At 56.6% G+C, this 26,726-nt stretch overlaps 1 protein-coding gene across 1 annotated transcript in view; it reads right to left on the reverse strand.

Moving 5' to 3' along the window:
* Window positions 1-1,290: 1,290 nt before the first annotated feature.
* The window catches only part of SEMA4B (semaphorin 4B), a 31,970-nt gene continuing 6,534 nt past the window's right edge, over window positions 1,291-26,726 (reverse strand). The window contains exons 2-15 of the mRNA XM_058665581.1: window positions 22,883-23,148; window positions 9,842-10,005; window positions 9,687-9,749; window positions 8,331-8,429; window positions 7,332-7,443; window positions 6,977-7,090; window positions 6,695-6,846; window positions 5,753-5,934; window positions 5,493-5,643; window positions 4,620-4,830; window positions 4,414-4,529; window positions 4,081-4,247; window positions 2,674-2,750; window positions 1,291-2,506 (exon numbers count right to left, since the gene is read on the reverse strand). Of these exons, the coding sequence (XP_058521564.1) occupies window positions 1,767-2,506; window positions 2,674-2,750; window positions 4,081-4,247; window positions 4,414-4,529; window positions 4,620-4,830; window positions 5,493-5,643; window positions 5,753-5,934; window positions 6,695-6,846; window positions 6,977-7,090; window positions 7,332-7,443; window positions 8,331-8,429; window positions 9,687-9,749; window positions 9,842-10,005; window positions 22,883-23,015 (2,481 nt within the window). The 5' untranslated portion in view covers window positions 23,016-23,148 and the 3' untranslated portion in view covers window positions 1,291-1,766. The remainder of the gene's footprint in view (window positions 2,507-2,673; window positions 2,751-4,080; window positions 4,248-4,413; window positions 4,530-4,619; window positions 4,831-5,492; window positions 5,644-5,752; window positions 5,935-6,694; window positions 6,847-6,976; window positions 7,091-7,331; window positions 7,444-8,330; window positions 8,430-9,686; window positions 9,750-9,841; window positions 10,006-22,882; window positions 23,149-26,726) is intronic.

Raw genomic sequence — 26,726 nt, forward strand, 5'->3', positions numbered from 1 at the left:
GTTCCCCATCACCATGTGCTGATGTAGTTTAACAGCAAGGAGCAGCCCCCTTCTCCCCCCCCCCCCAGTAGATCAGAATAAAAAGAACTGAAACATTTGTTCCACCCACCTTCCTCTCCATACCTAGACCCTTCCCACCCTAATTGGAAGCCCACCTGGGTATGCATCCCTCAACTATGTAAACAATATTAAAAATAAAATGTGGGCCCAGTGAGCTAGCCCAGTAGCTAAAGTCCTCACCTTGCACACACTGGGATCCCAAATGGACGCCGCTTCCCATCCAGCTCCCTGCTTGTGGCCTGGGAAAGCAGTTGAGGGCGGGCCAAAGCCTTGAGACCCTGCATCTACGTGGGAGACCTGAAGAAGCTTCTGGCTTCAGATTAGCTCAGCTCTGGCCATTGGTGGCCACTTGCATAGTGAATCGGGATGTAAGACCCCCTCTGTTTCTCGTCCTCTGTATATCTGACTTTCCAATTCAAAAAAAAAAATCTTAAGAAAAATTAAAAGGGGCAGTGGGAAGTCTAGCTGGACCCCAGCTCTCAGCCCCATGGGAAGAGTGTTGAGTTCAAGGAAATAACACAGGAATGGGGCTATGATAGTGGTTTTGGGGGCAGAGGACACAGGCATGAACCCCAGTGTTTTAAGCCACTGCATCTCATAGCGGAGTGCTGGCTCAAGTCCCAGCTCCTCTGCTTCACTTGAGCTTTCTGTTAAGGCAGTGGGGAGCCCTTGGGCCAGCACCCCAACCATGAACACCATGGTCTCCCTTGGTTGGCTCTGAACCACTGCTGCCCTGAGAGCTCAGAATTGGACTAGCTTTGGAAAGCACCAGGCTTACAAGGAGAAAGGGCTTAGATTCAACAATTCAGGTTTTACTAAAAAAGAAAAAAAGTAAAGTGCATCTTAATTTAAAAAAATATAAAACCCACGTGAATTCAGGCTCCCCATGTTTGGCTGGGCAGTGTCATATCCCTTGAAGTGGAGGGCAGGTTGAGGGGCAGTGGCGAGGGAGAAGGGTGAGCAGGAGACAGGGAGGTGCCCGGCCTGGGTCTGAAGGAGTGGGGAAGAGGGCCACAGGGAGGTGCCAGACCTGAGTCTCAAGAAGGACCAGGCACATGGTAGGAGGAGAGACAGATGAGTTCCCCAGCAAGGAGGCAGGCAGTTTGCTCCCTGGGATGCACCCACAGGAAATGCTGTAGGTCCCCCACCTTCCCAGGCACAGGCTGCCCTCTCACGTAGCTGCAGCCTGATACAGGCTGGAAAGGTCCAAAAGTGGGGCCGGCAGGGGCAGGGGGGCAGAGCTGTGGTTCTGGTCCAGGCCTCTGCTTCCTGAGGTGAGATGCTGGTGGCCAGGAACGCGTCCTCGGCCGGCTGGTGGAGCCAGCCCTGGAGCTGTGGTGGCACAGCAAGTTGGGGCAGCAGGCTAAGGCGAAGGGTCACCAGCTCGGTCCCCAACAGTCATTTTGAACAGTTCCTGCTGCCTCTGGAAGGCTGGGAAGCAGCCCAGCTGTGGGCATGGCTGTCCGTGTCTCTCCCTGATTTCACATTTTCGATTCTGTTTAAACAAAGGGCTCAGTTCACACGGAGTGCTGTTCTGCCACCTGGGCAGATCCCCTCTGCGGCCAGAAACCTTGGCACGCCTCTCTGTGTGGCAGGGCCAGCAGCCAGCTTGCTCCAATGCTCCAAGTGCTGGGCATGTGGGCCCAGGCGTGCTGCAGGGTCAGGTCGCCCCCAAAGCCAGGGGGACTTCCTCCAGAAGTCAGCTGTCACACCACGGAGTCCCGGATCTCTGAGCCCAGGCGGACCCGCGGACGGGGACACACGGGCGACACCTCCACGAAGCTGTCCTGAAAGCTGAGTGGCCTCTTCTCAGACTCCGTGAAGACCCGGGGCCCCGAGAAGCTGTCAGATAGGGCCTGGTAGCCGCGGTGGTCCTGGGGCAGGCTGGGTGGGCCAACACCGTTGAGTGGCCGTGTTTCAGGGGGCAAGGCCCCGGTGTGGGCTTTGGGGTGGACACTGGCACACTCGCCCTGCTTCAGGAAGGCCTTCATTCCATCTCGGTGCCGGTAGAGGAAGAGGAGGATGAGGAGGATCACTACCAGCACAAAGAGCACGCACATCACCAGGAACTCATTCCAGTAGGACTTGTTGGTACCCCAGCTGGCCTTGCCAGCCGCGGGGGCACTCACACGGGACGTGTTGATGACCACAGGCACGCTGCCACTCTGTTCCGTGTGCTCGCCAGCTTCGTCTTCCACCTTTGGGCAGTAGCTGGCCACCAGCTGCTGGAAGCCCCGTTCCACTGACCAGCACTCAAAGTGCCCCACTGCCTGCCGGCTGCCCACCAGCAGCAGATCCCCTGTGGCCAGCACGCGGCAGGAGGCTGAAGAGTTGACGGGGACACCATCGTGCAGCCAAAGTCGCGTAGCCAGGTTGGAGAGGAGTGGACAGGCCAAGGTGCTGACCGTGTTGGGCTGGAACTGGACACTCTCACAGGGCTTCTTGCCTGCAGGCACAAGAGGCTCAGGGTAGGGCAGGCAGGTGCCCAGGGCAGCCCCACACCAGCCCACCTGCAACTCCGGGAACCCTGGACTGGTTGAGGACTCACAGGAAGGGCTCTGCCACCCTAGCGGATGGCCCAGCTTCTTGTCCACCCTCCAGGGGACATCTCACCTGCTTTTGGTGAAGAGCGGGGCATGGCTGTGTTGCAGACCTTGGCGTTGGCCCCCTCTACATCCTGGATCCAGGACCTGAGATCAAGAGAATCTTGGATAACCCAGGGAGCCCCAGAAGCCTGCACACCCTCACATTCAACATGAGGGACCCCAGCGTCACTGGGTCCGAGTCAGCCTCCTCTGCTGGCATGCTGCCAACGAAAGATCTCCCTAACACAGAGCCCTCCTCATCACAGAAGTGGCAGATTCCTTGGCCAGCTCTCCCAGGATGCACACAATGGTCTCTTCCTTAGCAACAGCCACTATGAGCGCCATTAGGACACAGTGGGGTACACAGTTTGCCCAGTAAGCAGAGCGCCCAGGCCCAGTATTTGGCTCTGGCTCCTGAGTTCTACCAGTGTGAACCCAGAGAGGTGGTGAGGGCATCCCGACAAGAGGCCAGCATGGAAGTCAGGGCCCTGGGATCCAACCCCAACCACTGAGGCCATCACAGGGCATGACAGTTCTGTCTGACATAAATAAAATCTAAGCAATTGTATATATTTATATTGATAAATTTATTCCTAAAATAGAAACTAACTTTTAGATACATGGAAAAAGAGAGCAGCTCAACTGAACGTCAATATAAAACTTATGCATGACTGACCATCTAGTGATGGTGACAGCGCAGATACGCACACAGACGAATTTGTGTGTAAAAGCAAGGAGACCGCAAATAGCAAAGATTCCATTCTTAGCTAAAATACACGGACTTGCATTTACTTCACATGTGTATAGAAGAACCAATGTCATCACGTGTTCCAGGTGGTGGAAGCATTCACTGTGGTTTGTGTTCACCCTATTCGCTTTTTGAGATTTGTGGTTTGGTTTTGTTTTTTAATTTGAAAGGCAGAGTTATAAAAACAGAGGGATCTTCTATCAGCTGATTCACCCTCAAAATGACCACATGGGCTGGCCAGGCCAGGCAAAGTCAGAAGCCAGGACCTTCACCTGAGTCTCCCACATGCTGCCAGGGCCATCCCCTGCTACTTTCTCAGGCATGTTAGCAAAGTTGGATCACAAGTAGAGTGGCCAGGACTCAAACCAGTGCCTATCTGAGATGCCAGCATGGCAGGCAGCAGCTTTACTCGCTCTGCTGCAGTGCTGGCCCTTGCCCCATTTTCTACATGAGCATTTTCTAACCCACATGGGTTTGCTCATGGGCTGTTCCACTGCTCTCGCTGTTATGGAGACATATCCCCAGGCCTCTCAGCTGTGAGAGTCATTTGCCCACAGCACAGGTGGGTGAGGTGGGCCTGTTGCCTAAACACAGCATGTCCGTAAAGTAGGCAGGGAGCTGAGGGCAGGTGCCCTGGGATACCGGCTGATGGACAGAGGGGCAAGAGGGGAACCTGGGGGCTCTCACCTGGAGTCCAGTTCTGGCTTGTAGAGACTGATGGGGTTACAGCTGGAGCCGTTCCAGGCGCAGTAGGGGTCCCGGGCGAGGAGGCAGTCCCCACAGCTCTGGTAGAGGCTGCAGTTGGCCACGGGCACCTGGACCACGCCTGAGTACGAAGCCGCGTACAACAGTCCCTGTGTGGCCACAGGCCAAGGTGAGAGGTTGGCACAAGCTCTGGAGCCAGTACCCAGGCCACATCCCAGGGGCCTCCACAGTCTTCCTGCACCCCATACCATAGCTTGGATTCCTTCTTTCTACCCTGCTGGGGTCAGGGGAACATGAGGCTCCCATTGAACTCACCCCATGCGTGTCCAGGAGCAGGGTCTGCACAGGCTGTCCTGGCTCAAAGACCTGTAGCTCCTCAATGACATGCACCTGTGCACCCACTCGCACTGCCTTGTGCAGCCGCCCATCACCTGCACCAAGAACAAGCATCAGACCCAGAGCAGTTGCCACTGCTTGTGACCTCCCTGCTCTTCCCATGCCACCACGCAATTGGCACTCACTGGTTCCCAGGAAGAGGACGTCGTAGGTACGGTTCAGGCCAGACACATGGTGGATGGCCACCCGCTGGTAGCGGGCCTCAGGCTGCAGCAGCAGCAGTTGGCTGCGCACCTTCCCATCCATCAGAAAATGGTCCTTGAGGAAGTTGAGCACACGGTCTGGGAGCTGCAGGGATGAGTTGATGTTCCTCTCGCGGGCACTGTTGGTGATACACTGCAGGGGAAGGTGGCAGCATGAGCCAGCAGGTGGGATGGGACCAGTGTGCTCTGTGGACTGCATGGGGAAGTGTCCCAGCAGCCACAGCACACGTCTTGCCATCGTGGAATGGGGGATGGCAGTGGCAGCAGTGATCTAAAGGGCTGAAGACAAGGGTGCCCACCCAGGGGCACTTTCACACACACAATGGTCTGTCAAACTGGGAACCCCTCTTTCCTGGCCCCTCACATCCCTCCACCAGCCCACCTGGGGCAGTGGGCATGGAGCCCCAGCCAGCTGCTACACCTGCTCAAGTGTCTGTTCGAAACTGAGGACACTGAGTGACCCTACCCCAGTGTGGCCTGGAGCTGATGCCACTCCCACTGATCCAATCCCAAGGGTGGCAAGCTCTCTCCAGGGGCCCCAGAAGTTATGCTGGCCAGCCACCCTGACACCCTCTCTCCTGTTCCCTCTGGCTGCTGCCTGTGACCCCTTCCCAAAGACACCACCAGTACCCACGCATGTCCTAAGGTCTGTTGCAGGCGAGCCTGCTAGGCTGGGATAGGTGAAAGCAGTGGTCACCTCACTAAATGAACAGCCCCTCCTTGGGAGACGGGGCGATCTAGGGAACAAACCCAGGACTCCAGTAGCAGCCCCAGTGTGCGGAGCCAGGCACGTACCGCTCCAGGCCGGGGCGAAGGCACGGAGTGAGTCACGGTGTACCACTGTTGGGTATCCCGATTCACCTCCTTGTAGAGGCCATTGAAGGCATTCTGCACGTCCTCCATGGTGAAGACACACACGGCAGAGCCCTCCGTGGTGCCTCTGTGCCTGTGAAAGCAGCAGCTGATGAACCCTGGAATTCTTGGGGTAAGCCTGTGCTCAGCACCCTGTCCCTTCCCACTCCCAGATGCTCCAGTGGGGGAGGAGGGGACTTTACCACTGGGAAGTGAAGACCCCATAGAAGACGGTCTGGGGCCAATCATCGGGGCTGAGGCTCAGAGTGAACACATCCTGCAGCACGTTGAATGGGAAGCCGTCGTCGGGCCGTGAGCACAGCAGCTGTGCCTTCAGGAAGGACGTCCAGCGCTGCTGCAGCACCCGCTCGCCACCCTCGTCGCCCTGCAGTAGGGAGGGCGAGCCATGGCCATGGGTTGCAGCCCCAACAGAACCACCCCATTGACTCGCCCTGGCTATGGCTCATGCAGGACACTATCACGAATGAGAGACAAATGAAGCCAGCCAAAGCCTGGATACAGGCAGGCAGCATGCTTTGACAACAAGGACCCCAGAGAAACCAGGAGCAGGGGCCTGGAACTACTGAGCAAGTTGGGGAACCAGGGCACTCCATTAGGTGAGTGGTGTCTCTCATACACACTGACATGCCCAGGACAGCACCACTGCTGTGGCCCAGGGTTACCACACCAACAGCTTGCATGCTACCCATCTTCCACTTGCTGATTCACTCATGCCCCAAATAGTTCCTGGACCAGAAACCCCAAATTCCATCCAGGTATCCCATGTGAATGGCAGGGGCCCAAGCTCTTAAGCCATCACTGGCTGCCTCTGAGATCTGCATTAGCAGGGGCTGGAACTGGAAGCGAAGCTGGAACTCTGAACAGCCATGCCGTAAGTTGGCCACCCGGAATCTCATAAGCCATGGTGCTGCATCCCTCTTTATGTAGTAGGTGACTTGTGTATAGTTTTGGTTTCTTTTCACATTTTAAAGAAGACAATAGCAGCAGTATCAGTTTAGAGCACAGAGGAAGCCCACGAGCCCAGCTGCCTCCCATGGCACAGGTATAGGCAACCTAGCAGCTCAGGGCACAGGTGCAAACTACCCAGCATCCTAGGGAGGCCCCCAGGGGCCCAGCCCCCTCACCTTGCAGACTCGGGCGATGCGGGACACTATGGTATTCTCGATGAACTCGAACTTCTGGCCAGTCTCACTGAAGAAGAAGTAGATCTTGTCGTCGTCGCCTTGCAGGCTGCCCAGGCTCTCGGGGATATAGGCTGAGGACACAAAGGCTGGGTCTGCAGAGGAATAGGGCATGGGCAGAGTGAGGCCCTGCAGGGGACAGTGCCCCTTACCCGGGGCCCTGTGGGTGCCCCTGCCTGGTTCCCTCCGAGTCCCTGGGCTGGGTGGGGTACAGAAGCAGGTCACCTTGCAGCCAGTTGAGGGAGCTCTCCGTCTTTGTGGGGCGCTGGCTCTGGCTCCGGGAGATGGCTGGGTCATTCCCCTGGAAGCTGCTGACTGTTCCGGTGTAGAGCTCGCCGTCTGCCAAGAAAACATTCCCGTGGGAAAGGCACCCCCAGAGCAGCCCCTTCCCCTGGCACACAGCAGCTCTGGCACTGCCTGGGCATAGACACAAGCAGGAACTTGGAAAGGCCAAAGCCAAGGGTGGCCCTCGAGGGTGCTGGCCCCTGGTGGTAACCATGGCATGAACTCATCAGTGTGGGCCTGAGGACCCCTGCCAAGAGCCAGCTGACCCTGTACACCTGCTGCGCGTGATACTCACCAACCACCAGGGCTGTGGACTTGAAGTTGGGGTCGAAGGGACAGCGGCCCTTGCCATCTTCCAGGAGGACACTTCCTGCCTGGTCCTGTGCCAGAGTGAAATTCTCCAAGTTCTGCAAAGGCGACAGGGTTGGGGGGCTAAGTGCATGCTGGGGAGTGGAGGGAAGTGCCAGCGCAGCAGCTCTGGGCAGGCACCAGAGGTTGTCCTGTGCCAGGTCCCTGGCCCTGCCCCGCTGTCTCCTGGTCCTGGTGGTCAGAGGCTGCACCCTCCCATGCCCGGTCAGGAATGGACAAGGCTCAGAAAGCGATGTGAACCAGGAGAGTGACAGGATTCAAACTTGGGGTGTCTGGCTCCAAAGCTGGTGCTCCATCCATGGCTTCATGCTGTAAGGAAGGGCATGGTTGGGAGTGACGCCAGGAGCTGGGTCCACATGCCCCTCACCCCTGACCTGTGTGCCTGGTTCAAAAGCACTCTAGAGTAGGGGAAGTACTATGGCTCAACATGCTAAGCTGCCACTTGGTGTGCCCATATTCCATAGTGCAGGGCCTGGTTCAAGCCCTGACTATTCCACTTTCAGTTCTAGGAGGCAGTGCACAATGATTTAAGGCTTGGGCCTTGTCACCCACATGGAGGACTAGAGGCGGTTCCTGGTTCCTGACTCAGGCCTGGTGGGCATTAAACTACGAGGCTGAAGATTTCTCTCTGCCTTTCAAGTAGATAAAAATAAACTTTTTTTTTGTAATCACACTGTACTCCATAAAAATAAACAAGTATGATGTCAACTAAAAACTTGAAAAAGAAAAAACAAAACAAAACAAAATTGAGGGCAAGAAGCTAGAAGTGAGATGTGACAGGAAGTTGGGAGTCAGATGGGGTCCACGTGCCTGAGTGACCATAAGCATTCCCCCATGCCTTCCGGCTGCCTCCAAGGATCCCCAAGGCCCTCCCATCCCCCCACCCCCTGCAGCTCCCTGGGGCGGGGTGGGTCTGAGTACTCACAATGTAGGTACACACAGGGCTGAAAGCAGCTGTGCCACAGGTGAACAAGTGGCTGCTGTTGAGTGGCAGGAGGATCTTGATGTAGTTTTGGCAGTCACGCTGTAGGGAAGGGCGGGCAAGGTGAGGCGCTTGGGTTCAGGTTCCAGCCCCGGCATACCACCAGGGGGTACTGCCAAGCCCTCCCTGCCAGCTCTGGGCCAGAGAGGAACTGAACATCCAGGAGAAAGCAGAGAGCATGCTCAGTAGGGCTGGGGGCTTGGCCTGAGCCGGCTCTGGCAGGTCGGCCTCCTGTGGGGGTGGATGGGCATAGGTTCCCACTGCACTGGCTGACATCCTCCACTAACACCCAGGGCAGGCTGTGCCGCCCATCCTCCAGCCCATCCCACCCAGGCCTCCCCAGCAGGGAGGGCGGTGTCCCACCATTTCCCACTTGCAACCTTTCAATCACACCAAGGACTGAGCTCCCAGCTCTGTGGTCCACCCCACGACCCTGCTCCTCTCTTGCATGTGGAAACCCCGGTGACAACACCTCCCAAACGCAGCTGCTCCCCACCGACACTGCCCTGGATGGCATGGTCCCCACAGCCTCTTGCCCTTCTCTGGCCAGCCTGACCCTGACCCAGATAAAGCCACACCAGCCTCTCCACTCAGCCCCACATGGGTTCCCCCATGTCTCTACACCAAGGCCTGAGTGTCACTCCTTTTCCTTCACCTCCTCTAAATTGTGGCTCTAATGTCCCTTCGGTAACTACACATAACCTGGCCATCTTATGTGTCTCTGTTATAATAAATGTTTTTCCTTTCCTGTAAGTGTCTCTGGCGCATATGTGTACATGAGTACAGACTAGATGCCCAGTAGGTGAGAGGTGGAGGCAGCCAGAACTAGAACCTGTGCGTGACCATGAGCCCAGCCCATTTCTGCCTTCACCTGGACTGCCTTCAGCTGGCTATACTGGGCACCAGGAGGCCTCTGGGAATGGTGGGAGGCGGGAGGGTTAATCCATGAGACATGGATTGGAGCAGGCCCCCTGCAGCCATGCGCTGGCCTCAACCAGACCTGCACCACCTTCAGCCCACCCACTCCCTGCTCAGGCTGGAAGCTGACACCATGTGTCAGGTGCCTCTTAGCTCTCAGAATCCTCCGAGCAAACCCAGGGGCCCAGCAGGGATCAGACACATGAACCTTCCTGCCCAAGGTCATGGGGCAAGTAAACCCTGAGCTGAAACCCACAGCAGGTGGGGCCAGCTCAGCAGCCCACACCCTTGCATCACACCTGGTTGAGGCTACACCCACCTGTTGCCAAGGCCTCCACCCCGTCCCTTCTGCAAGCCCAGCTGCTCCAGGACCCGGCTTACCTGGGGGTCCTTGCCTTTGAAGCTGCACTGCTGTTTCCTGTCTGCATCCGCCTTCCACAGCAGCTGGGGACAGACGGGGAAGTCAGGGGGCAAGGGGATGGATGAGGAACGGGGCCTCTCCCCTCTCCCGTGGGCGTCTTCCCTATTCCTCTCACCTGCTGGTACTCTCCACCAGGAAGGAAGCTGAGGCCACTACTGAGGGCGAAGAGGGCCTCTCGGGCGCCCACGTACAGCGTCTTCCCATCCTGGCTCAGCAGAAGGGCCGTGTAGTTGGAAATGTTCTCAGCTTCAAACCGCAGGACTGGCCGCTTCTCAGAGCCTAGGGAGGGGAGGACGGACATTACCTGGGCAGACCCTCTCACACCAACCTCCAGGTTGGACTGACTTAAGACAAGGCAGGTCAGCAGCAGGGCAAGAGGACGGGTTCAAGGAGGTGCCATCCTCCTGCACTGGAACATTCCTCAAGAGACAAATGCAGATGCAAATGGGGAGAGCAGCATCACTCGGAGTCACGTGCGATTGCTAACAACTGCCATCCAACCACAGGGAGCTGGGTGAGAGTAAGCAACAAGGCCGCTTTCCTGGGGATGCTACGGGGCAGCCCAAGATTACATCAGCAAGTCCAGGGACACGCGAGGACCAAGCTGTGTGGGAAGGGCACAGTTCCTACAGGAAGCTTGCAATCAGCATGAAGCCATGGGTGTTGAGCACATGATATGACACAGAAAGGAAAATACTCGCAGCTCTCCCCTGTGTGTCATGAGACGTGGGCAGAAGGCAAGGCTGCACAGCCCGCTCTGACCACACAGCGGTCACCTCCAGGGGCTGGGCACTCACAGCACAGACAAGCGCAACACACAGCAGCGGGCGGGGCTGTCATTATGGGAGCGGGGAGACTGTGACCTCGTCGGAGGGCAAAAGTGAATGGATGGCAGTGTCCCGGCTTATGATTGCGGAATCCTGCCAAGGTCACCGCCCACGGAAGTCATGGAGGGGGACCAGAGGGACACATGGAACACCAACCAACCAAGTGTTTTGTTTTTCACAACCAACCCTTTAATACTTAATTTATGTATATATACAGATATATACATGTGTATATATATATATATAAACATGCATATATGTTTAAAATTTTAATTACCTCTTGTTATTGAAAAGTATGAATAAAAAAATAAACTGAGGCTGGCAATCTGGCATTATGGGTTAATCCTCCACTTGTAGTACTGGTATTCCATATGGGCACCAGTTCGAGTTCCTGCTGTTCCACTTCTGATCCAGCTGCATGCTAATGACCCAGGAAGGCAGTGGAGAATGCCTTCAAGACCTTGAGTCCTGCACTCAGGTGGGAAAGCTGGAGGAAACTCCCGAGTTCTGACTTTGGACCAGTCCAGGTAGTGAACCAGTGGATGAAGATCTATCTCTCCGATCTACCACCTCTGTAACTGTCTTTCAAATAAATAAAACTTTAAAAAGATATGAATGGTTTACTACTAAAGTAAAAACAAAGGCTTGAAAATTATAGGGAAAAACACAAACACAGGAAAAAGAAATTCAGGAGAGTGCACAGTGAAGCAGAGAGCCAGGGCTGAGGACAGGGCCATATGCAGCATAACTGTCCTGCTTCCCATGGCCATGGGTCTGGATGCTGTGACAAGCAGAGTGTGTTCCTGAGCAATGTGAAAGACACAGCAAGGAGAAAAGTTAAAAGGAGAGCAAAACATTCACCTGTCTACCAGGGTCCCATTCATGCCTTGAGTGACTAATGCATTTGGAAAGCAATGAACTCGAGAATTCTAAGCATCTGAGAAAAGCCCAAAGCAGTCCCTGAGCAGTCCCACATCCATCCTGGGGACCAGTGGGCACAGTCGCGCAAACACAGCCTCACTGGCGGAGGAAGCGGAGGGGCAGCATGCCAGCCAAGCAGCTGTGGAGGTAGCATCAGGTGCACTCACACAGCAGGTGTCCAACGTACCCTCAGCCTTGTTCCACAGGGAGAAAGTAGTGAGACAATGAATGTTAGAGTCAGGAGCGGAGAGCAACACAGAGCCGGAGATGACGCCTAGATCAGTAAGGCAGGAGACGGGCACACAGACAGCTCGCAGGGGCTGTGCTCACTTCCAACCCTCCCAGTGGCCAAAGAGAAAAGGAAAACGGCGCTCCGCTGTCCAAGGGCAGGACGCTGACCAGGCTTCCTGGGCAGCTGGTGCTGCGGGAAGAGGCTAGGAAACCACCTGCCAAGACACGAGATGGATGATGTTTTGCACCAACAGGATGACATAGGACCGAGGCCTCTCTCTTTAGAGACCACCCCCCACCCTTACACTTCTAAGGGGAGATGGCCACGCAAGTGGCCATTACAGGAGTTTGTGGGAAATATATGGACTCTCGGGCTGGGAGTTTTGTCACATGATGTACTCAGAGCTAGAAATGAGAATGCAGAGAGCAGTATTACAACATAGCAGGCACAGCTGTTGCCTACAATGTTGCGACTCCATGGTCAAAGTCCTGGCTGCTCCACTTCCCATCCAGCTCCTTGCTTATGGCCTGGGAGAGCTGCAGAGGGTGGTCCAAAACCTTGTGACCCAGCACTCATGTGGGAGATCTGGAAAAAGCTCCTGGTTCCTGGCTCCTGGCTGTGACCTGGCTGTTTGCAGCTGTTTGGGGAGTGACCAGTGGATAAGAATCTTCTCTGTCTCTCCCTCTATAACTCTGACTTCCAAATCAATAAATGTTGGAAAAAAAAAAGGGCTGTATTGAAGGTGTGGAGGAAGCCACACCTTGTTGGAGGCCAGACTGTGCTCCCAAAGCAGTAAGGTGCAAACAACTTGCTCCAAGGTGGCAGCACCCAGTAGGCATCTGCCTCGGGCTCCATTCCCTTACCACCGCCCATCAGTGCTGTACCCCAGGGCCCAAGGCAAGCTCCCAGCACAAGGGTCCTTCCCTATTCCTCTGACCCGTGGCAGCCTGGGCACCCAGGCACAGTGCTTGTTCTCTATGCTGGGAGCTGACGAGTCCTGGGGACTGGCCAGCAGCTTGACCTCAAGGTCCACTCCTCGATGGTGCCCTCAGGAGGCCCTTTGCCCCTGGTGGCTGTGATCTGTAGGTGATTGCTGAGCTCAACGTGCACACAGGGCCAGGTGCTTGGCCCAGTGATCAAGGGGACACCCACACCCTCCACCAGAGTGCTTGGCTTAAGTTGTGGTTCTGCTTCCCTGCTCCAGTTCCCTGCCTGTGAGCACCCTCGCAGGCAGCAGGGGTGACTCAGCAGCTCTGTGGAAGACCTGCAAGGAGCTCTTGGATCCAGACTCCTGCCTGGTCCACTCACAAATTGTGGGCGCCTAGACAAAGAAATAAGAAAGAGACTGGCCATCTCTCAGAGAACGTAACTTACACAGAAAGCAGCTAGGTGGTAACAGTCCAGGAGGCCACCTTCCCAAATCCCACCTCCTAGACTTCTGCAAAGCACAGAAGGGGTGAGGCAGGTCATCTGGAGGGGTAATCACTGACCCAGGGCCAGCCCCCCTGACAATCTGGACTGCTCCTCTCCCCAGGCATGGGGGTCTGAGCTAGGCAGTCCTCAGCCACACGGAGTGGAGGTATCAGGCAGGCCCCACTGTGGACACACCATGAGGACACCAGCAAAGGCGAGTTCACAGGGTCTCCAAGATGGATGGAGTCCAGGGCCAGATAGTGCCCGGGTCCCTGGTCTTCTCACATCCCTCCACCTTTTCTGGAAGCCTGAGAGGGCTCCCTTGGGCCAGTGCTTTTCCACCCTAGCAGGAGGGGGCGTTTCATCTTGGCGGGTGCACAGGGCCCGCCCTTGGCCTCTGCCCAGTCAGTCAGAGAGATAAGCCCAAGGCCCAGGTGGCAGCTCAACCCTGCTGAGGCCCTGGGGAGGGCGTGGAAGCTTGGCCTGGGCCCGCAGCCAGCAGAGCTGGGCACTAGCTGTGTGCCATAGAACACACCACTTAACCTCTTGAAGCCTCACTTTCCTTATCTGTAAAATGGGGCCAATAATAGCGTTTGGCCTCACCTGGTTGTTATGAGAAGAAATGAGATTATGCACGTAAACAATAATATACATAATAACCTGCAGTTACAGGGTGCTTGCTTCCAAACAGCCCTGCACACGTCCTCCCCACGTGGGCATGGGGGCTGGCTCGTGACCAACACTTGGGCACCTCAGAAACAAAATCCCAAAGCCCTGCAGGAAAATCCAGCTAGGCAACAGGCGCTGGAGGGGCAGGGCCACCTGGAGAGCCAGCCCCTTTCTTTGGCCCAGCAAGCTGGACCCAGCTGGGATGTGGAGACATGCGCTATGGGCAGGCATGGGGCATAGGTGTTGCTCTGTACCGAGTGGTGGTGTGAGTTGTGTTGTCGCCCCAGCACCCGGGTGCCTGGAATCACCTCCAGGAGGGCACACTGTCAGGGCCTGCCTGTGCCCATGTCCGTGTCTGTGTACACTGCTGCACAGGGCCTGCCCGTGCCTGTGCTGCACTCCCAGACACTCCCTGGCAGGGGCGCTTTGGGGAAAGAGGCCCTCCGGCTCTCCACGGGTCACGGCTGCGACCTAAGCTCCAGCCAGCACACCCTGCTCGGCTCCCGGGGCCACACCCTCTCCAAGGAGACAGGAAGGGAGCTGGAGGTGGGGGTGATGTCAGCTCCCCACCCCAGAGGTGTGGGGTTCTGGCAGGAAGTGCTGTGCGAAGGACTCAGCCCCCAGCCCCACGCTGAGCTCCCTTTTCTGACTCAGCCGGAAGCTGGTAGCTGCAGGGTGAGACGGGAACAAGGCTCAGCAAGGCCCACCCTGGGTCAACCCACCCCGGGTCGGCCGGCCAGCCAGCCAGCCGGAGAGCAGCAAGAGTGCCATGACTCAGGGCCGCACCCCGGTACATGCTCCCCTGTGGGCACTGACCTGTTCCTCACACCCTGCCCTCCACAGGCCCCGGCAGGGCTGGGCCAGAAAACAGCAGGTTCCCTGTGGAGTGAGGACAGGGAACCGGTTGGCACTTCCACCCCAGCACATCATGCAGAGTCATAGGACCTTGGACCTGCCGGAAGCGGCTGGGACACAAATGCTGACGGGGCAGCCTGGCCGTTCTTCCTGCCCACACCAAGGCCAGGGCAGAACCCTGACCCATCAAGGGTGTCCTCTGGCCAGCGCAGGGCTGCAGTCCTGGATGGGAGACTGGGGGACACAGATAGGCAAGCAGGGCAGCCACCCCTTGCCAGGGCTGGGCCAGCAGGCCCAGAGCTCTGGCCAGAAGGCCCAGGCCACTCAGCCTTACACGGGAGACACACCATGGCCAGCCTGTTGCCACCTCAGGAGTCCAGCTATTTATTCCACAGACCCCAGGGACTGGTGACTCCTAGAGTCCCTTCTCCTGCAGCCTCTATCCAGGGCCTGCCCCCTCACCTACAGCACAAGCAACACTGACTCCCTAGCCTGATCTCCTCAGGGGCCACATCCTGTATCAGCAACTCCATACTGCGGAAGTACGTTTTCCTCCCACATCCACTCTGGAACAAGTCCTGAGGTGAGCAGCTGTGCAAGCCATCTGCCCCACTCACCCAGTCCTGGATGCCCACCGCCTGGCCCTCAGACATCTGTGTCCAGCAGTCTCCAGTCACTCACTGCACACCCTCTCCTGCAGAGCCCTTCTGTCAGCTGTGGCATCGCAACCCTCATAGCCTCCTCACAGGAACTCTTCCTCCTCCTCTTCCCTGGGATTGCACCCACCCAGCCAAGGGGAGTGGCAGACTCAGGGTCTGACCCCTGGGTCCATGTCACCAGCCCCTCCCTGGGGCCTTTCTTGGCTCTGGCACACAACCCATGTCCCAAGCCCTTGGAGACCTAGGTGCTGGCAGCCCCAGATCTCCACAACCCAGAACAGCTCTTTCTAAGCCCCTCAGTGGTACCTCCCACTACATCCTGAGCAGTTCTCCTCCAAGGTCTCTGTGGTGCCACCTGCCCAGGCATCACACTGCCCCTAGGTCCCCACTTACTCTCAGCCCCTGCTCATTGGCCTCTGCAGTGGCCTTCAGAGTTGGGCCCTCTCTGGTCCCACTAGCACCATAAAAGACCCTCAGTACCCAACACCCCATCCCTGCACCTCAGGTTCTACTGCCTACTCCAATCTGGGCTAAGGCAGTCCCATGGCCCGCAACACCCTTCCTCTCAGCCTTTGAGACTCACTCAGTCCTACCTCCCTTGGGAAGCCTTCATGAATCCCCGACTGGGCCAGGGCCCTTGGCTGCAACCTTGCAGGGCCCTGGGGATGCAGTGCAGTGCCCACTGCGGGTTTATCATGCCTGCTTCCTCTGTCAAGGTCAGATACCTTGATGATCAGGACAGGGTCTTAAGTCAGACTCACATTATATATCTCCATCACCTGGCCAGGTGAGTGTCCGGCTTCAGTAAAGAACAAAAGGGAGATCCCAAAGCAGGGTGCTCTGTCCCAGAAAGGCCCGGAGTCAAACGCGATGGCCTGGGGTGGGGTTGTGGCTAAGCCTCTGCTTGGGACACCAGCACCCCGTGCTGGAGCTCCAGTCCTGGCTGCTTCATGTCTCACCCAGCTTTCTACTAATGTGTGTGCACCCTGGCTGGTGGCAGATCCATGGCTCAAGGGCTTGGGCCTCTGTCACTCACCTGGGTGCCACCCACGTGGGAGACCTGGATGGAGGTCTGGGCTCCTAGCTTTGGGCTGGCCCAACCCTGATGTAGGTATTCAGGCAGTAAACCAGCAGATGGCAAATTTCTCTTCCTCTGTCACTCTGCCTTTCTGCCCACTCCCTTCCCCAAGCAGGGGAGCTCAGCCCTGGAATCCCACGGAACCATAGATGCAAGTGTGACAGTGGCAGGGGCTTCTGGAGAAATGAGGCAAGCCCCCATGAGTTAGGTACCCTGACCTCACCACTGACCACTGCGTGGTCCTGGCCCTGCCACCGGCCCTCCCTGAGAGGCCAGGTGGCTTTGCTAGGAAGACCACAGGAGGGGAACAGCTGGGACACCAATGCCCAGCCATCTTCCTTGACTTCCTCCCCACACGCTTGGAACACAACATGCCATCCCAGGCCAACAGCCAGCAGCCGACTGCACTGCCCAGCCAACAGCTACTCTATGGGGTGAGGCCCAGCCATGCCAGGTGTCCAGGAAAGCTGGACACCTAGATTTTCACATGAAATTTCTGAACTTCTCAAGAGCAGCAGCTCACTCAGACACAAACTGCCTCCCACAGGTGGACTCTGGCCCCCCTGCCCACAGCTACTTCAGGCAGTCCCAGTGGAGGTCATATCCTGGGCACCTCAGCCACACGCTCTGCTAGGTCTGCACAGTGAGCTCAAGGGGTTTCATTAGCAGAGGGGAACACCTCATTCATCAACTCTCCAAAGGCTGAGCTGGGTCACCATGTCACCGTGCCACCATTCATGGATGACAGGATAGGCAGGTGTCTTTTGTGGCAAGGAAGAAATTCCTGAGTTAGAGGCCCCCCCCGCCTGAGGCTGGATTCCAACTTCTGGCTCCAGGGCCCTGACAATGCATGTGAGCTCCCTTGGCTGTCCATTCCCTAACTGCAGTATGCCTCCATACCACAAACGGTGACTGGCATGTGGCAGGCATGGTGTGATACCTCAATGGTTGGATCCACACCCTGTAAGCTCCAGGGAAAGCAGTCAAGGATGGCCCAAAGCCTTGCGATCCTGTACCCACATGAGAGACCTGGAAGAAGTTCTTGGCTCCTAGCTTTAGACCATCTCAGCTCCAGCCACTTCGGGAATGAGCCAGCAGATGGAGGATTTTTGTCTCTCCTTTTTTCTTTAAGTCTGATCTGACTTTACAATGAAAATAAGTAAATTTTAAAACAAAGAGAAAGAAAAGACAGAAACAGAGATTTCCCATGTACTGGTTCACTCCCCAGATGTTTACCAGTCATGGCTGGGTCAGGCACCTAGAACTCAAATTTGGGTCTCCCACGTGGGTGGGTGAGTGGTGGAGGGCCAAGCACTTGAGCTGCCACCTAGAGTACAAGTATGAGCTATAAGAAAGAGGGAATCCACAAGGCTAGGATTTGAGCCCAAGCACTGCTATACAGAATGGAAGCATCCTTAATGCCTAGGGGTGGGCAAGAACGGGTAACTCACTGAACTATGTCCCTCATCTGGGCTCCAGTGATGGGGACTCGGTCTCCCATCCTCACTGAAGACCCTTCACCATGGATCTCCCACCTTGGGGAAGCCTGCTAAGCCAGCAGAGGGGCTTCCTGGGCCAGCTCCTGAGTGCTGAACAGGCAGCTCCACGGAGAACGGGACAGGCCCAGGCTTGGGTGCGGATCCCAATTGGGTGCGGACACAATTTGGCCTGTAACAGAGAACAGCTGCAAAGCTTGCTGCCTACTGGGCTCCATGTACCATCCCCTCATGTCCTGTGCCACTAAGGACTAGAGGGCCAGCTCCTGCCCTGTGGCAGAGATGGTATGGTCACTTCAGAGCAGTGGCTAGACAGTGACCAAGGGATCCGTCAGAACTGGTAGCAGAGGACAGACGGGTGGCCTTAGGCATGCTGGGAGATGGAGGGGGTGCCTATAGCCACCTCACTCCCTATTCATAGCTGGAAAAGAGCTGGGGAATGCAGCCTATCGAAGCAGGTGGTCCACAAAGCTGACCACAGAGCCGTACTGTCTGTTGTCCTTCTCCCCTCTGACCTCCAGGGATGGCCACATCAGAGGCTCCTCCCACCTGCAGCCAGCCATAGAGGGGAGGAGCGAGGCCTAGGCCCTTCCAGGGAGAAGGGGGCAGTGACCAGGCCTGGCATGATAGCATAGCAGTTAAAGTCCTTGCCCTGAATGTGCCCCGGGATCCCATATGGGTGCTGGTTCTAGTTCCGGTGGCCCCGCTTCCCATCCAGCTTCCTGCCTGTGGCCTGGTAAAGCAGTTGAGGACAGCCCAATGCCTTGGGACCCTGCACCCGCGTGGGAGACTTGGAAGAATTTCCTGGTTTTTTGGGCCCGGCGGCGTGGCCTAGTGGCTAAAGTCCTCGCCTTGAACACACCGGGATCCCATATGGGCGCCGGTTCTGGTCCCGGCAGCTCCAGTTCCCATCCAGCTCTCTGCTGTGGCCTGGGAAAGCGGTCGAGGACGGCCCAAGGCTTTGGGACCCTGCACCCGAGACCCGGAAGAGGTTCCTGGTTCCCGGCATCGGATCGGCGCACACCGGCCCGTTGCGGCTCACTTGGGGAGTGAATCACCGGACGGAGGATCTTCCTCTCTGTCTCTCCTCCTCTCTGTATATCTGACTTTGTGGTGAAGTGAATGAATCTTTAAAAAAAAAAAAAAAAAAAATGGAAGAATTTCCTGGTTTTGTACTGGCTCAGTTCCAGGAGTTGTAGCCGCTTGGGGAGTGAACCATTGGACAGAAGATCTTCCTCTCTGTCTCTCCTCCTCTCTCTGTATATCTGCCTTTCCAATAAAAATAAACAAATCTTAAAAAAAAAGAAGCTATATTAAAAAAAAGAGAGAGAGAGGAAGAAGGGGGCAGTGACCGACAGTGTAAGAGGCTTGTCTCCACCAGCCCCGTGTCACTCTGGATGAAATGTGCTGGAAGGGCCACACAGGCCTACAGCTGGACAAACTCAGAGCCCTCCAGGGCTTACACATAGACCCTCCACACCAGCTGAACGTGGACTCGAGCAGAGGGCACAAGGAAGGGGGCTGCGGGCCAAGCCCAGGCAGAGGGGCTGGGCTAGGAGCATCTGACACCCTGGGGCCTTGCCTGGCCCTCCCTGCCACGGCACAGGGTACAACGTGAGGTCTACACTGCCCTACACCTCATGCATGGTGCAGCCCCAACTGGCAGAAGCTGCATCCAGCCAGCGCTCAGCTCAGACCTCGGACACCAAGGGGGTGCATGCAGGTGGGTGGGGAGTCTGGGGCACAGCGGAGAAGTGTCTGACCCCATGCCACACACTCCATAAACGTCACTTCCTGTGGTGCTCCCAGGACGAGGGCAGATAGGTCCTGCCCTCTGCTCAGCCACACCAACATGACAAGATGCTTACGACAGGCCAGCTTGCGCAGCTAGGCCCCAACAACTACAGCTAGTGCTCTTTCTGCTGGGCCCTGGGGTAAGACGTGGGCCTATAAGGCACAGCTGAAGACAAGGGCTCAAGCTGAGTGAGTGGGGCCACGCCAAGGAGCCAGGGCCTCGTCCAGCGGCCAGCACACCCAGAGGCCCTTCGGGGCAGCCTTGACCTTAGGCCTGCTCGAAGGTCAGAGGCCAAACAGTCGATCCTTGCCAAATGCCCTGTTCTCCGCTCAGTGAGGTTCTGTTGGCTGCACTTGGCAGGCCAGTCTGTTCCATGGACCCTGTGTGTGCGGCTTCCCAGCCAGCCAGCCAGCCACTTCAGGGGCAGGGGGAAATCAGTGACTCGTTTTAACTGCCCAAATAAGCGGTGCTGGGGAGGCTTTGGGGAGTCAAGGGGCAGGTTTGTGTTGTTTCTCCCCACATGACCTAGCTGGGCAGCCCTAGAACCCCCCACCCCTCGCTGGCCCCACACCAGCAAGGCCACTGTCTCTCACTGTGCCTCACCACTCCCTCCACCCCATCCTGCTCTGGCAATTTCCAGCACACCAAAGTAGCCAAGCTCTCTGTGCCTGGTTGAGACATTCCTTCTAGAGACTTCCAGCTGACCCTGGGGCCCAAGCACTCCCGCCACTGGATGAGACCACGGACCCAGCAGCAACACAAAGCAAACTGGGTGGTCCTCTTCAAGAAACCTTCCTTTCCTTTATTTATTAAAGAATCACTTATTGATCTGAAAGGCAGAATGACAGTGGGAAAGACAGAGAAATATCCATTGGCACACTCTCCATATGGCTGCAGCACCCTGGGGTTGGGCCAGCAAGGAGCCAGGAACTAGAAACCCCAGGGGAATCTCACGTGGGTGGCAGGAAACCAAGCACTTAGGCCATCATTTGCTGCCTCCCAGGCGCATTAGCAGGGAGCTGTACAGGAAGTAGAGCAGCTAGGCCTGGAACTAGCACTCCCATATAGGTTGCAGGTGTGTAGGTCCCCTGAGCAGCAGCACAACCAGACACAGCTCATTGTCCTAAGGTATCTGGGTCCTCATGGCTTGGGTGGGAATTCAGGAGGGGAAGGGAGGGCAGGTGGCAGGTGGCAGGAAAGGGAAGTGCAGGTTTTAGTTTCAGGCTGATGGCCCTGAGAGGCATGTGTGGAACCGCCCCAATGCCAGCAACATCTAACGAGCCCCCAGGGGGGAGACAGGAAACCATGCAGGGGGAACTGCCTGTGCAGTCACCAGGGCATTCCCCTCGGGGACTCCTTGTTGGCAAGGGTCAGCATGTAGATGGGGGAGGGGTGCAGTACCGGGAGGGGAAGTTCCATCGAGCAGGGCCTGCCAACACTAAATCCTCCCAGGGCTTGGAGGGAGGAACGGAAAAGGGGCCCTGCAGGCAGACTCGGCCTAAGAGAGAGGGGTGGTCTGCTCTGATGCACAGCTTGGAGAGCGGGACATGGGCACCCAGGCACCTTACACAGTTCACAAAATGCATGCCCATTCCTGGCAGCTGTGACCTGTGCAGGCGTGCTGGTGTGTGACAGAGCCCCTGCGCAGGCACGAGTTCATAGACGTGGCCAGGTCTGGGACCTGCACGAGTCACAGCAACTCAGATATCCTGGCTGCTCTTAGGAGTTCTTTCTTTTTTTTTTTTTTTTTCCTTTTTCTGCTCTTAGGATTTCTACCCCCACAGTTTCCCAAGTCTGCCTGCCCAATACCCTCCGGGTCCAGCCCCATGGCACAGACCATGCCCAGGAGCTGGCCCACAGCTATAAGGGAGACTCATGGCAGTATTTGATCCTCTCCTACTGCTTCTTCCCCCAAAGCTGAGGGGCCAAGGGGGTGGGGTGCAATAGATCGGCAGCAGCAAAGTGGCAGGCCAGGGCCGAGCACAGCACCACACCACCTCCCTACCTCACCACCTGCTTTGAGCAGCTGCAGAGAAGGCTCTGACCTTGGTGCCTAACCAAGGTGACAGCTGACACTTTCCAAGCATGGGGGAAGGACTTATCTAACCCTAACCCTCACAGTGCTAAAGCAGGCACTGTTGTTGCTATTATCATTATCACCATCATCACCCCTGCCTTACAGATGAGGAAACAAAGGCTCAAGGAGGCCAAGCTGCCCGCTCGGGGTCACACGCTTACTAAGTGGCTGAAGCTGGATTTGAACCCAGGGCACGTGCAGTGTGTCAAATAGGGGTTGCAACAGTCCCTCGGGCCACCACGGCCCTGCCTTAACTGCAGTGCTGATTCCATTGCTTCCCTGTGCGAAGAGCACACTCGCAGGAGTGGGGATGCTCTAAGTAGCGGAAGCCCGATTCCCAACGCTCTGCTGGAACTCACTCAACGTGGCCCCAACAAGCTGCACAGCTGGGACACCCATATGCTTTATGTCTGTGCCATACTCCAAGGCTCCCTGAAGCTTCAGTGCAGCCTTGCAAGGCACCTGCACTTGTGCTCACATTGCAAGGGAGGCAAACACCAGCAGGGAGCAAGCAGATGGCACTTCCTTGCCCCCCGACCCCCAGCAGCAATGGGCTTGGGACCCCAAGACCACCAATCCCAAAACTACAGGTCCAGAGGGACTGGAGAAGCCACTGCACCGTGGGGCACAGCCAGAGGGAGGAACAGAGAGCTGGAGGAGGTAGCCGCACAAGAAGGCACTGGGAACCTCTTGGGGGAAGAGGGGACTGCACCCTGGGCCCAGAGCTGCCGCCATGCCCTGACAGCCTTGGGTTCCCTCCAGATCTGCCCGGATAGTTACTGAGAGTAGCTGAACCCCTATGTTCACAACCCCTAGGGTGGAATGGGGCACAATGCAACCAGCTCTGGTCAGCATCAAAGACAAATGGACAGCAGAGGCTCACCCACCCCGCAGAAACCGCACATTCCCAAGGGATGGAGAGGAGGCGACAGAATTGGTGACGCCCCCTCCTCTACCGGAAAGAAAACAGAAGAAAGGGGCCCGGAGCTCCTTCTCACACTCCCGCCCTCTGGCCTCGCTTTGAATCAGGGAGGGACCCTAAGCCTCCAGTGGGTCTCCATCAGCCTTTGTCACGGCCCCGTCGCACGCGGCACCCCTCGGCCCGCCCGGCCCCCCGCAGGTCCCAGCACTCACCCAGCGGCAGGCTGATCCGGGGGCTGTACGTGCGCGCTGCAGGCAGCGGCAGCAGGAGGTGCAGCAGCAGCAACAACAGCAGATACAGCGGTGGCGGCCCAGGCGGCAGCGCGCCCCGGATCCCCCGGCCCATGGCGGCGCGCCGGACCGGGACAGCAGTAGGCGACGGCTTCCTCGGCTGGCAGCTCAGGTTGCTCCGGTGGACTCCCAGGCGGCGGCTCCGCCCCGCCCCCCGCGTCCTCGAGCGCTGGCCTCCGCCTCCGGACCTGGGGGGTCACGTGGTCAACGACCCCTCCCCGGCCCCCCGCTGCGGGAGGAAGTGGGGCGGGAGCGTAGCCCGCCCTTCCCCCTGCCCCTGCCCGGGCTGCAAGCAAGCATGGAGCCGGTGAGCTGCACCTGGGATCACCAGCCACCCCACCCCCAGCTCACCTCTCAGGCCTCTCTCTCGTCTGGGGGCCCTCTGTGGAGGCGCTGGTTCGGAAACGTATCTGTTCTCTAGGCGTTTCTAGAGAAGCCCCCGGTTCCTTCCTTAGCCCGGCCCCTGCTCCCTTGCTCCTGGCACCCACTTGTCTGAGAACGAATGAACCCGGCCGGGCTCGCGCAGGCGCGAGAGGGGTTGCTGCTGCTTGAGGGTGCAGTCCACCCAACTGGAGGGGCATTAACTCGAGGCTGTGTGCTCAGTGTAGGTAACTTGAAGGGTCCTCTGTGCAACACTTTCAAGCCAAGCACAACCCCTCCCACTGAATCTCCAGATTGGGGGGAAGGAGTAGAATAATGGAATTTAATTGACTACCCCAAGGAGACCTTCCCTGCAAGTACGCCTAAGCCAGCAGGGGAGAAGACGCCCCCAGGGTGGGAGCAGACTCCCAGGGGCACCTCATCTTCCTGGTGGAACTCAGCTTGGCCAAGAACAGGGCTTCCCGCTACAGACGCACCCAAGCCGGTTCTAGAATCCTTGCTGCGCTAGGGGGCTGGGCATACAGGAAGGATGCGGAAGTTTTGGGAAACCTGTTTCAACTTTTCCCGAGTGTGCACAAGGTGACGGCAAATCACCTCCTGCGGTCAGAGTCAACAGAAGCCTGAAAACCCCTGCCAGTCATTTCCGTGGCCGTGGGGTGGCTGTCCTGGGCTCTGGCCCACTCCCACCTAGGTGGGGCCTCCTCAGAGCCACCCCCAAGGTCAGCAAGGTCCCAGGTGCCTCCTCCTGCTGTCAGCACACACCTCAGCACCTCTCTGTGGTTGGGTGCCCCCTCTAGAAATGGAGTCCTCACCATTTCTACCTGGTTGTCCCATAGGCATCCCACATTCGACTCCTCCCACCTGTACAGATAACCATGTCCATCTGTAAGCCACCCCGGCTCAGCACCTGGACTTGCTGTTTTCTCTCATTCCTCATGTCCAGTCCACCACCCGGCCCCCTTTCCTCTCCCAACTGCCAGTACTTCTTTGCCTGTGGACTCAGGGATTCCTTCCTGTCCATCCTGTCCCTCCCAGCCTCACCGCCCCCTCAACACACACACACAGCAGCCATGAGAATCTTTCAAAACAAAAGCAGGTAATCGCTCCACAGTCAAGCCCCTCACCCGGAGTCACAGGACACTGCTGGCTCAGAGGGCGGATGGCTAGGGCTCCCTCAGCACTGGTCCAGCAAAGGGGTCCCCAAACCTGAGTTTACACAACTGACTCAACAGGGCACAGGACTAAACCCCAATCTCTTTAAAATCTGTTCCTCTGGTCCAGATTTCATCCTACTTTGAGACTAGACTGTAATCAAGCATCCCCCCTCCTCAGGCGAGTCAGGTGAGTTGTCGGTACATATGGCAAGTACACAATGCAACTTCATTCAAGCTGTTGATGCAAACACGGGCAGTAGGGGATCAGCTGGGCGCTTAAAAGTCTCTAAGCACCTCTCTGCCATAAAAGGAGGCAGAAGGGAGAGTGTTCTGTAAACCCAGGACTTTCTTTCTTTTTGGATGACAAGGCAAAGAAGTGACCAAAGGTGAAAAGAACGACCATGGAAGGGCCCAGGAGCCAGCGGGGGGATGACCACTCCAAGCACCAAAGGCACAATGAAGTCATGGATTTGATGCATAAAATTAAAATCGTGTTATCTGTCTCCAGTGAAACTGAAAGCAAGCTTCCTTTATAGAAAATACTTACGAAAGAGAATGCAGATGACATGATATGCAAAACAAGGATCAGGGTGGGAGACTGAGAGGAAATTGCCAGCCAAGTGTGTTCTGGGGTGATTTCCTGCAGGACCGTGTGTCTGGTGGTGACCATCTAAACTAAGTGGTCAAAAGTGACATCTCCTGCAATGGGCCTGTCTGACCTAATTCACCTCCTGATGTGGTGCTATAAGAAAGACACACACACACACACACAACATGGCATCAGGGACTGGCACCGTAGCATAGCACTTAAGCTTCCGCCTGCAGTGCCAGTATCCCATATGAGCACCAGTTGGAGTCCCGGCTGCTCCACTTCCCTTCCAGCTCCCTGCTTGTGAGTTAGGAAAGCAGTAGAGGACGGCCCAAAGTTTTGCGTTCCTGAACCCATGTGGGAGACCTGGAAGAGGCTCCTGGCTCCTAGCTTTGGATTGACTCAGCTCTAGCCATTGTGGCCACTTGGAGAGTGAATCATCAGATGGAAGATCTGCCTCTGTCTCTCCATCTCTCTGTAAATCTGCCTTTCCAATAATAGGACATGGCATGGGCCTGGCGCAGTAGCCTAGGGGCAAAAGTCCTTGCCTTGTACGCACGGGATTCCCTATGGGTGCCAGTTCCAATCCTGGCAACCCCACTTCCCATCCAGCCTCCTGCTTGTGACCTGGGAAAGCTGTAGAGAATGGCCCAAAGCCTTGGGACCCTGCACCTGCATGGGAGACCCAGAAGGAGCTCCTGGCTCCTGGTTTCAGATTGGCTCTGCTCCAGCAGTTGCAGTCACTTGGGGAGTAAATCAGAGGACAGATGATCCTCTCTCTGTCTCTCCTCCTCTTTGTATATCTGACTTTGCAATAAAAACAAATATTTTTTAAAAAGCAGAAAGGACACGGCATTAGTGTTCACAGCATTCTTGCTGCAAGTGTCTATCTCATGTCTAAGGATGAGGCTGCCATTAGCGCTTCCCACCCTAAACACCTGGACGAATGATGGCAATTAGGAGCCCCAAACCAAAGGTCGCAAGTGACCCCTGACTTGCGGGGAGTGTGGGTAGCTACGGAGCAGTCAGGATGTTTTCATACGTTTGCGTACTGAATGATGTGAAGTCTCCGTCCTTCCACCTCTTGGCAGTCCTATTGACATTTGTTACGTGTAACATCCTTATCTGTCAGACACCTGCTGATGTGTACAAGTAAAGTGTCATGTGGTCTGCCGGTTATGCTCATGACTCCCCAAGACTTTGTGTGTGTGTGTGTGTGTGTGTGTGTGTGTAAAAATCATGAATGGGACCATGGCAGAATAAAGCTGAATAAAGGTGTTTCCATACAGATCTTTTGATTATTCATTTGGGGGGAAAAAAAGGGAGGAGACAGAGCCAGAAAGGACAGGCTACTGGGGCCTTCCATCAAGATTAACCCTACCAATAGCCTCTGGAGGCTGAGTGCGACTTCTGAGTTCCACCTCTCTATACACCCCTCTTAAGATCATGGAGAAAATGCAGGCAACCTTGTGGACTTCAAGCTGCGGCACCTCCTCCTGTTGTTACCTTGGCCAGCACCTGACTATGGCTATGTGTTCAATTAGAGTTTGTTGAGGGCCTGGAGCTCCCCAAAGCTGTGATGGCCTTGCCCTAGTGCCGTGCCCACTGCCATCCCCAGGACAGGAGGAGAGGGAGGCTGACG

Source organism: Ochotona princeps, chromosome 6 (genome assembly GCF_030435755.1).
Source record: "Ochotona princeps isolate mOchPri1 chromosome 6, mOchPri1.hap1, whole genome shotgun sequence".
Taxonomy (NCBI): domain Eukaryota; kingdom Metazoa; phylum Chordata; class Mammalia; order Lagomorpha; family Ochotonidae; genus Ochotona; species Ochotona princeps.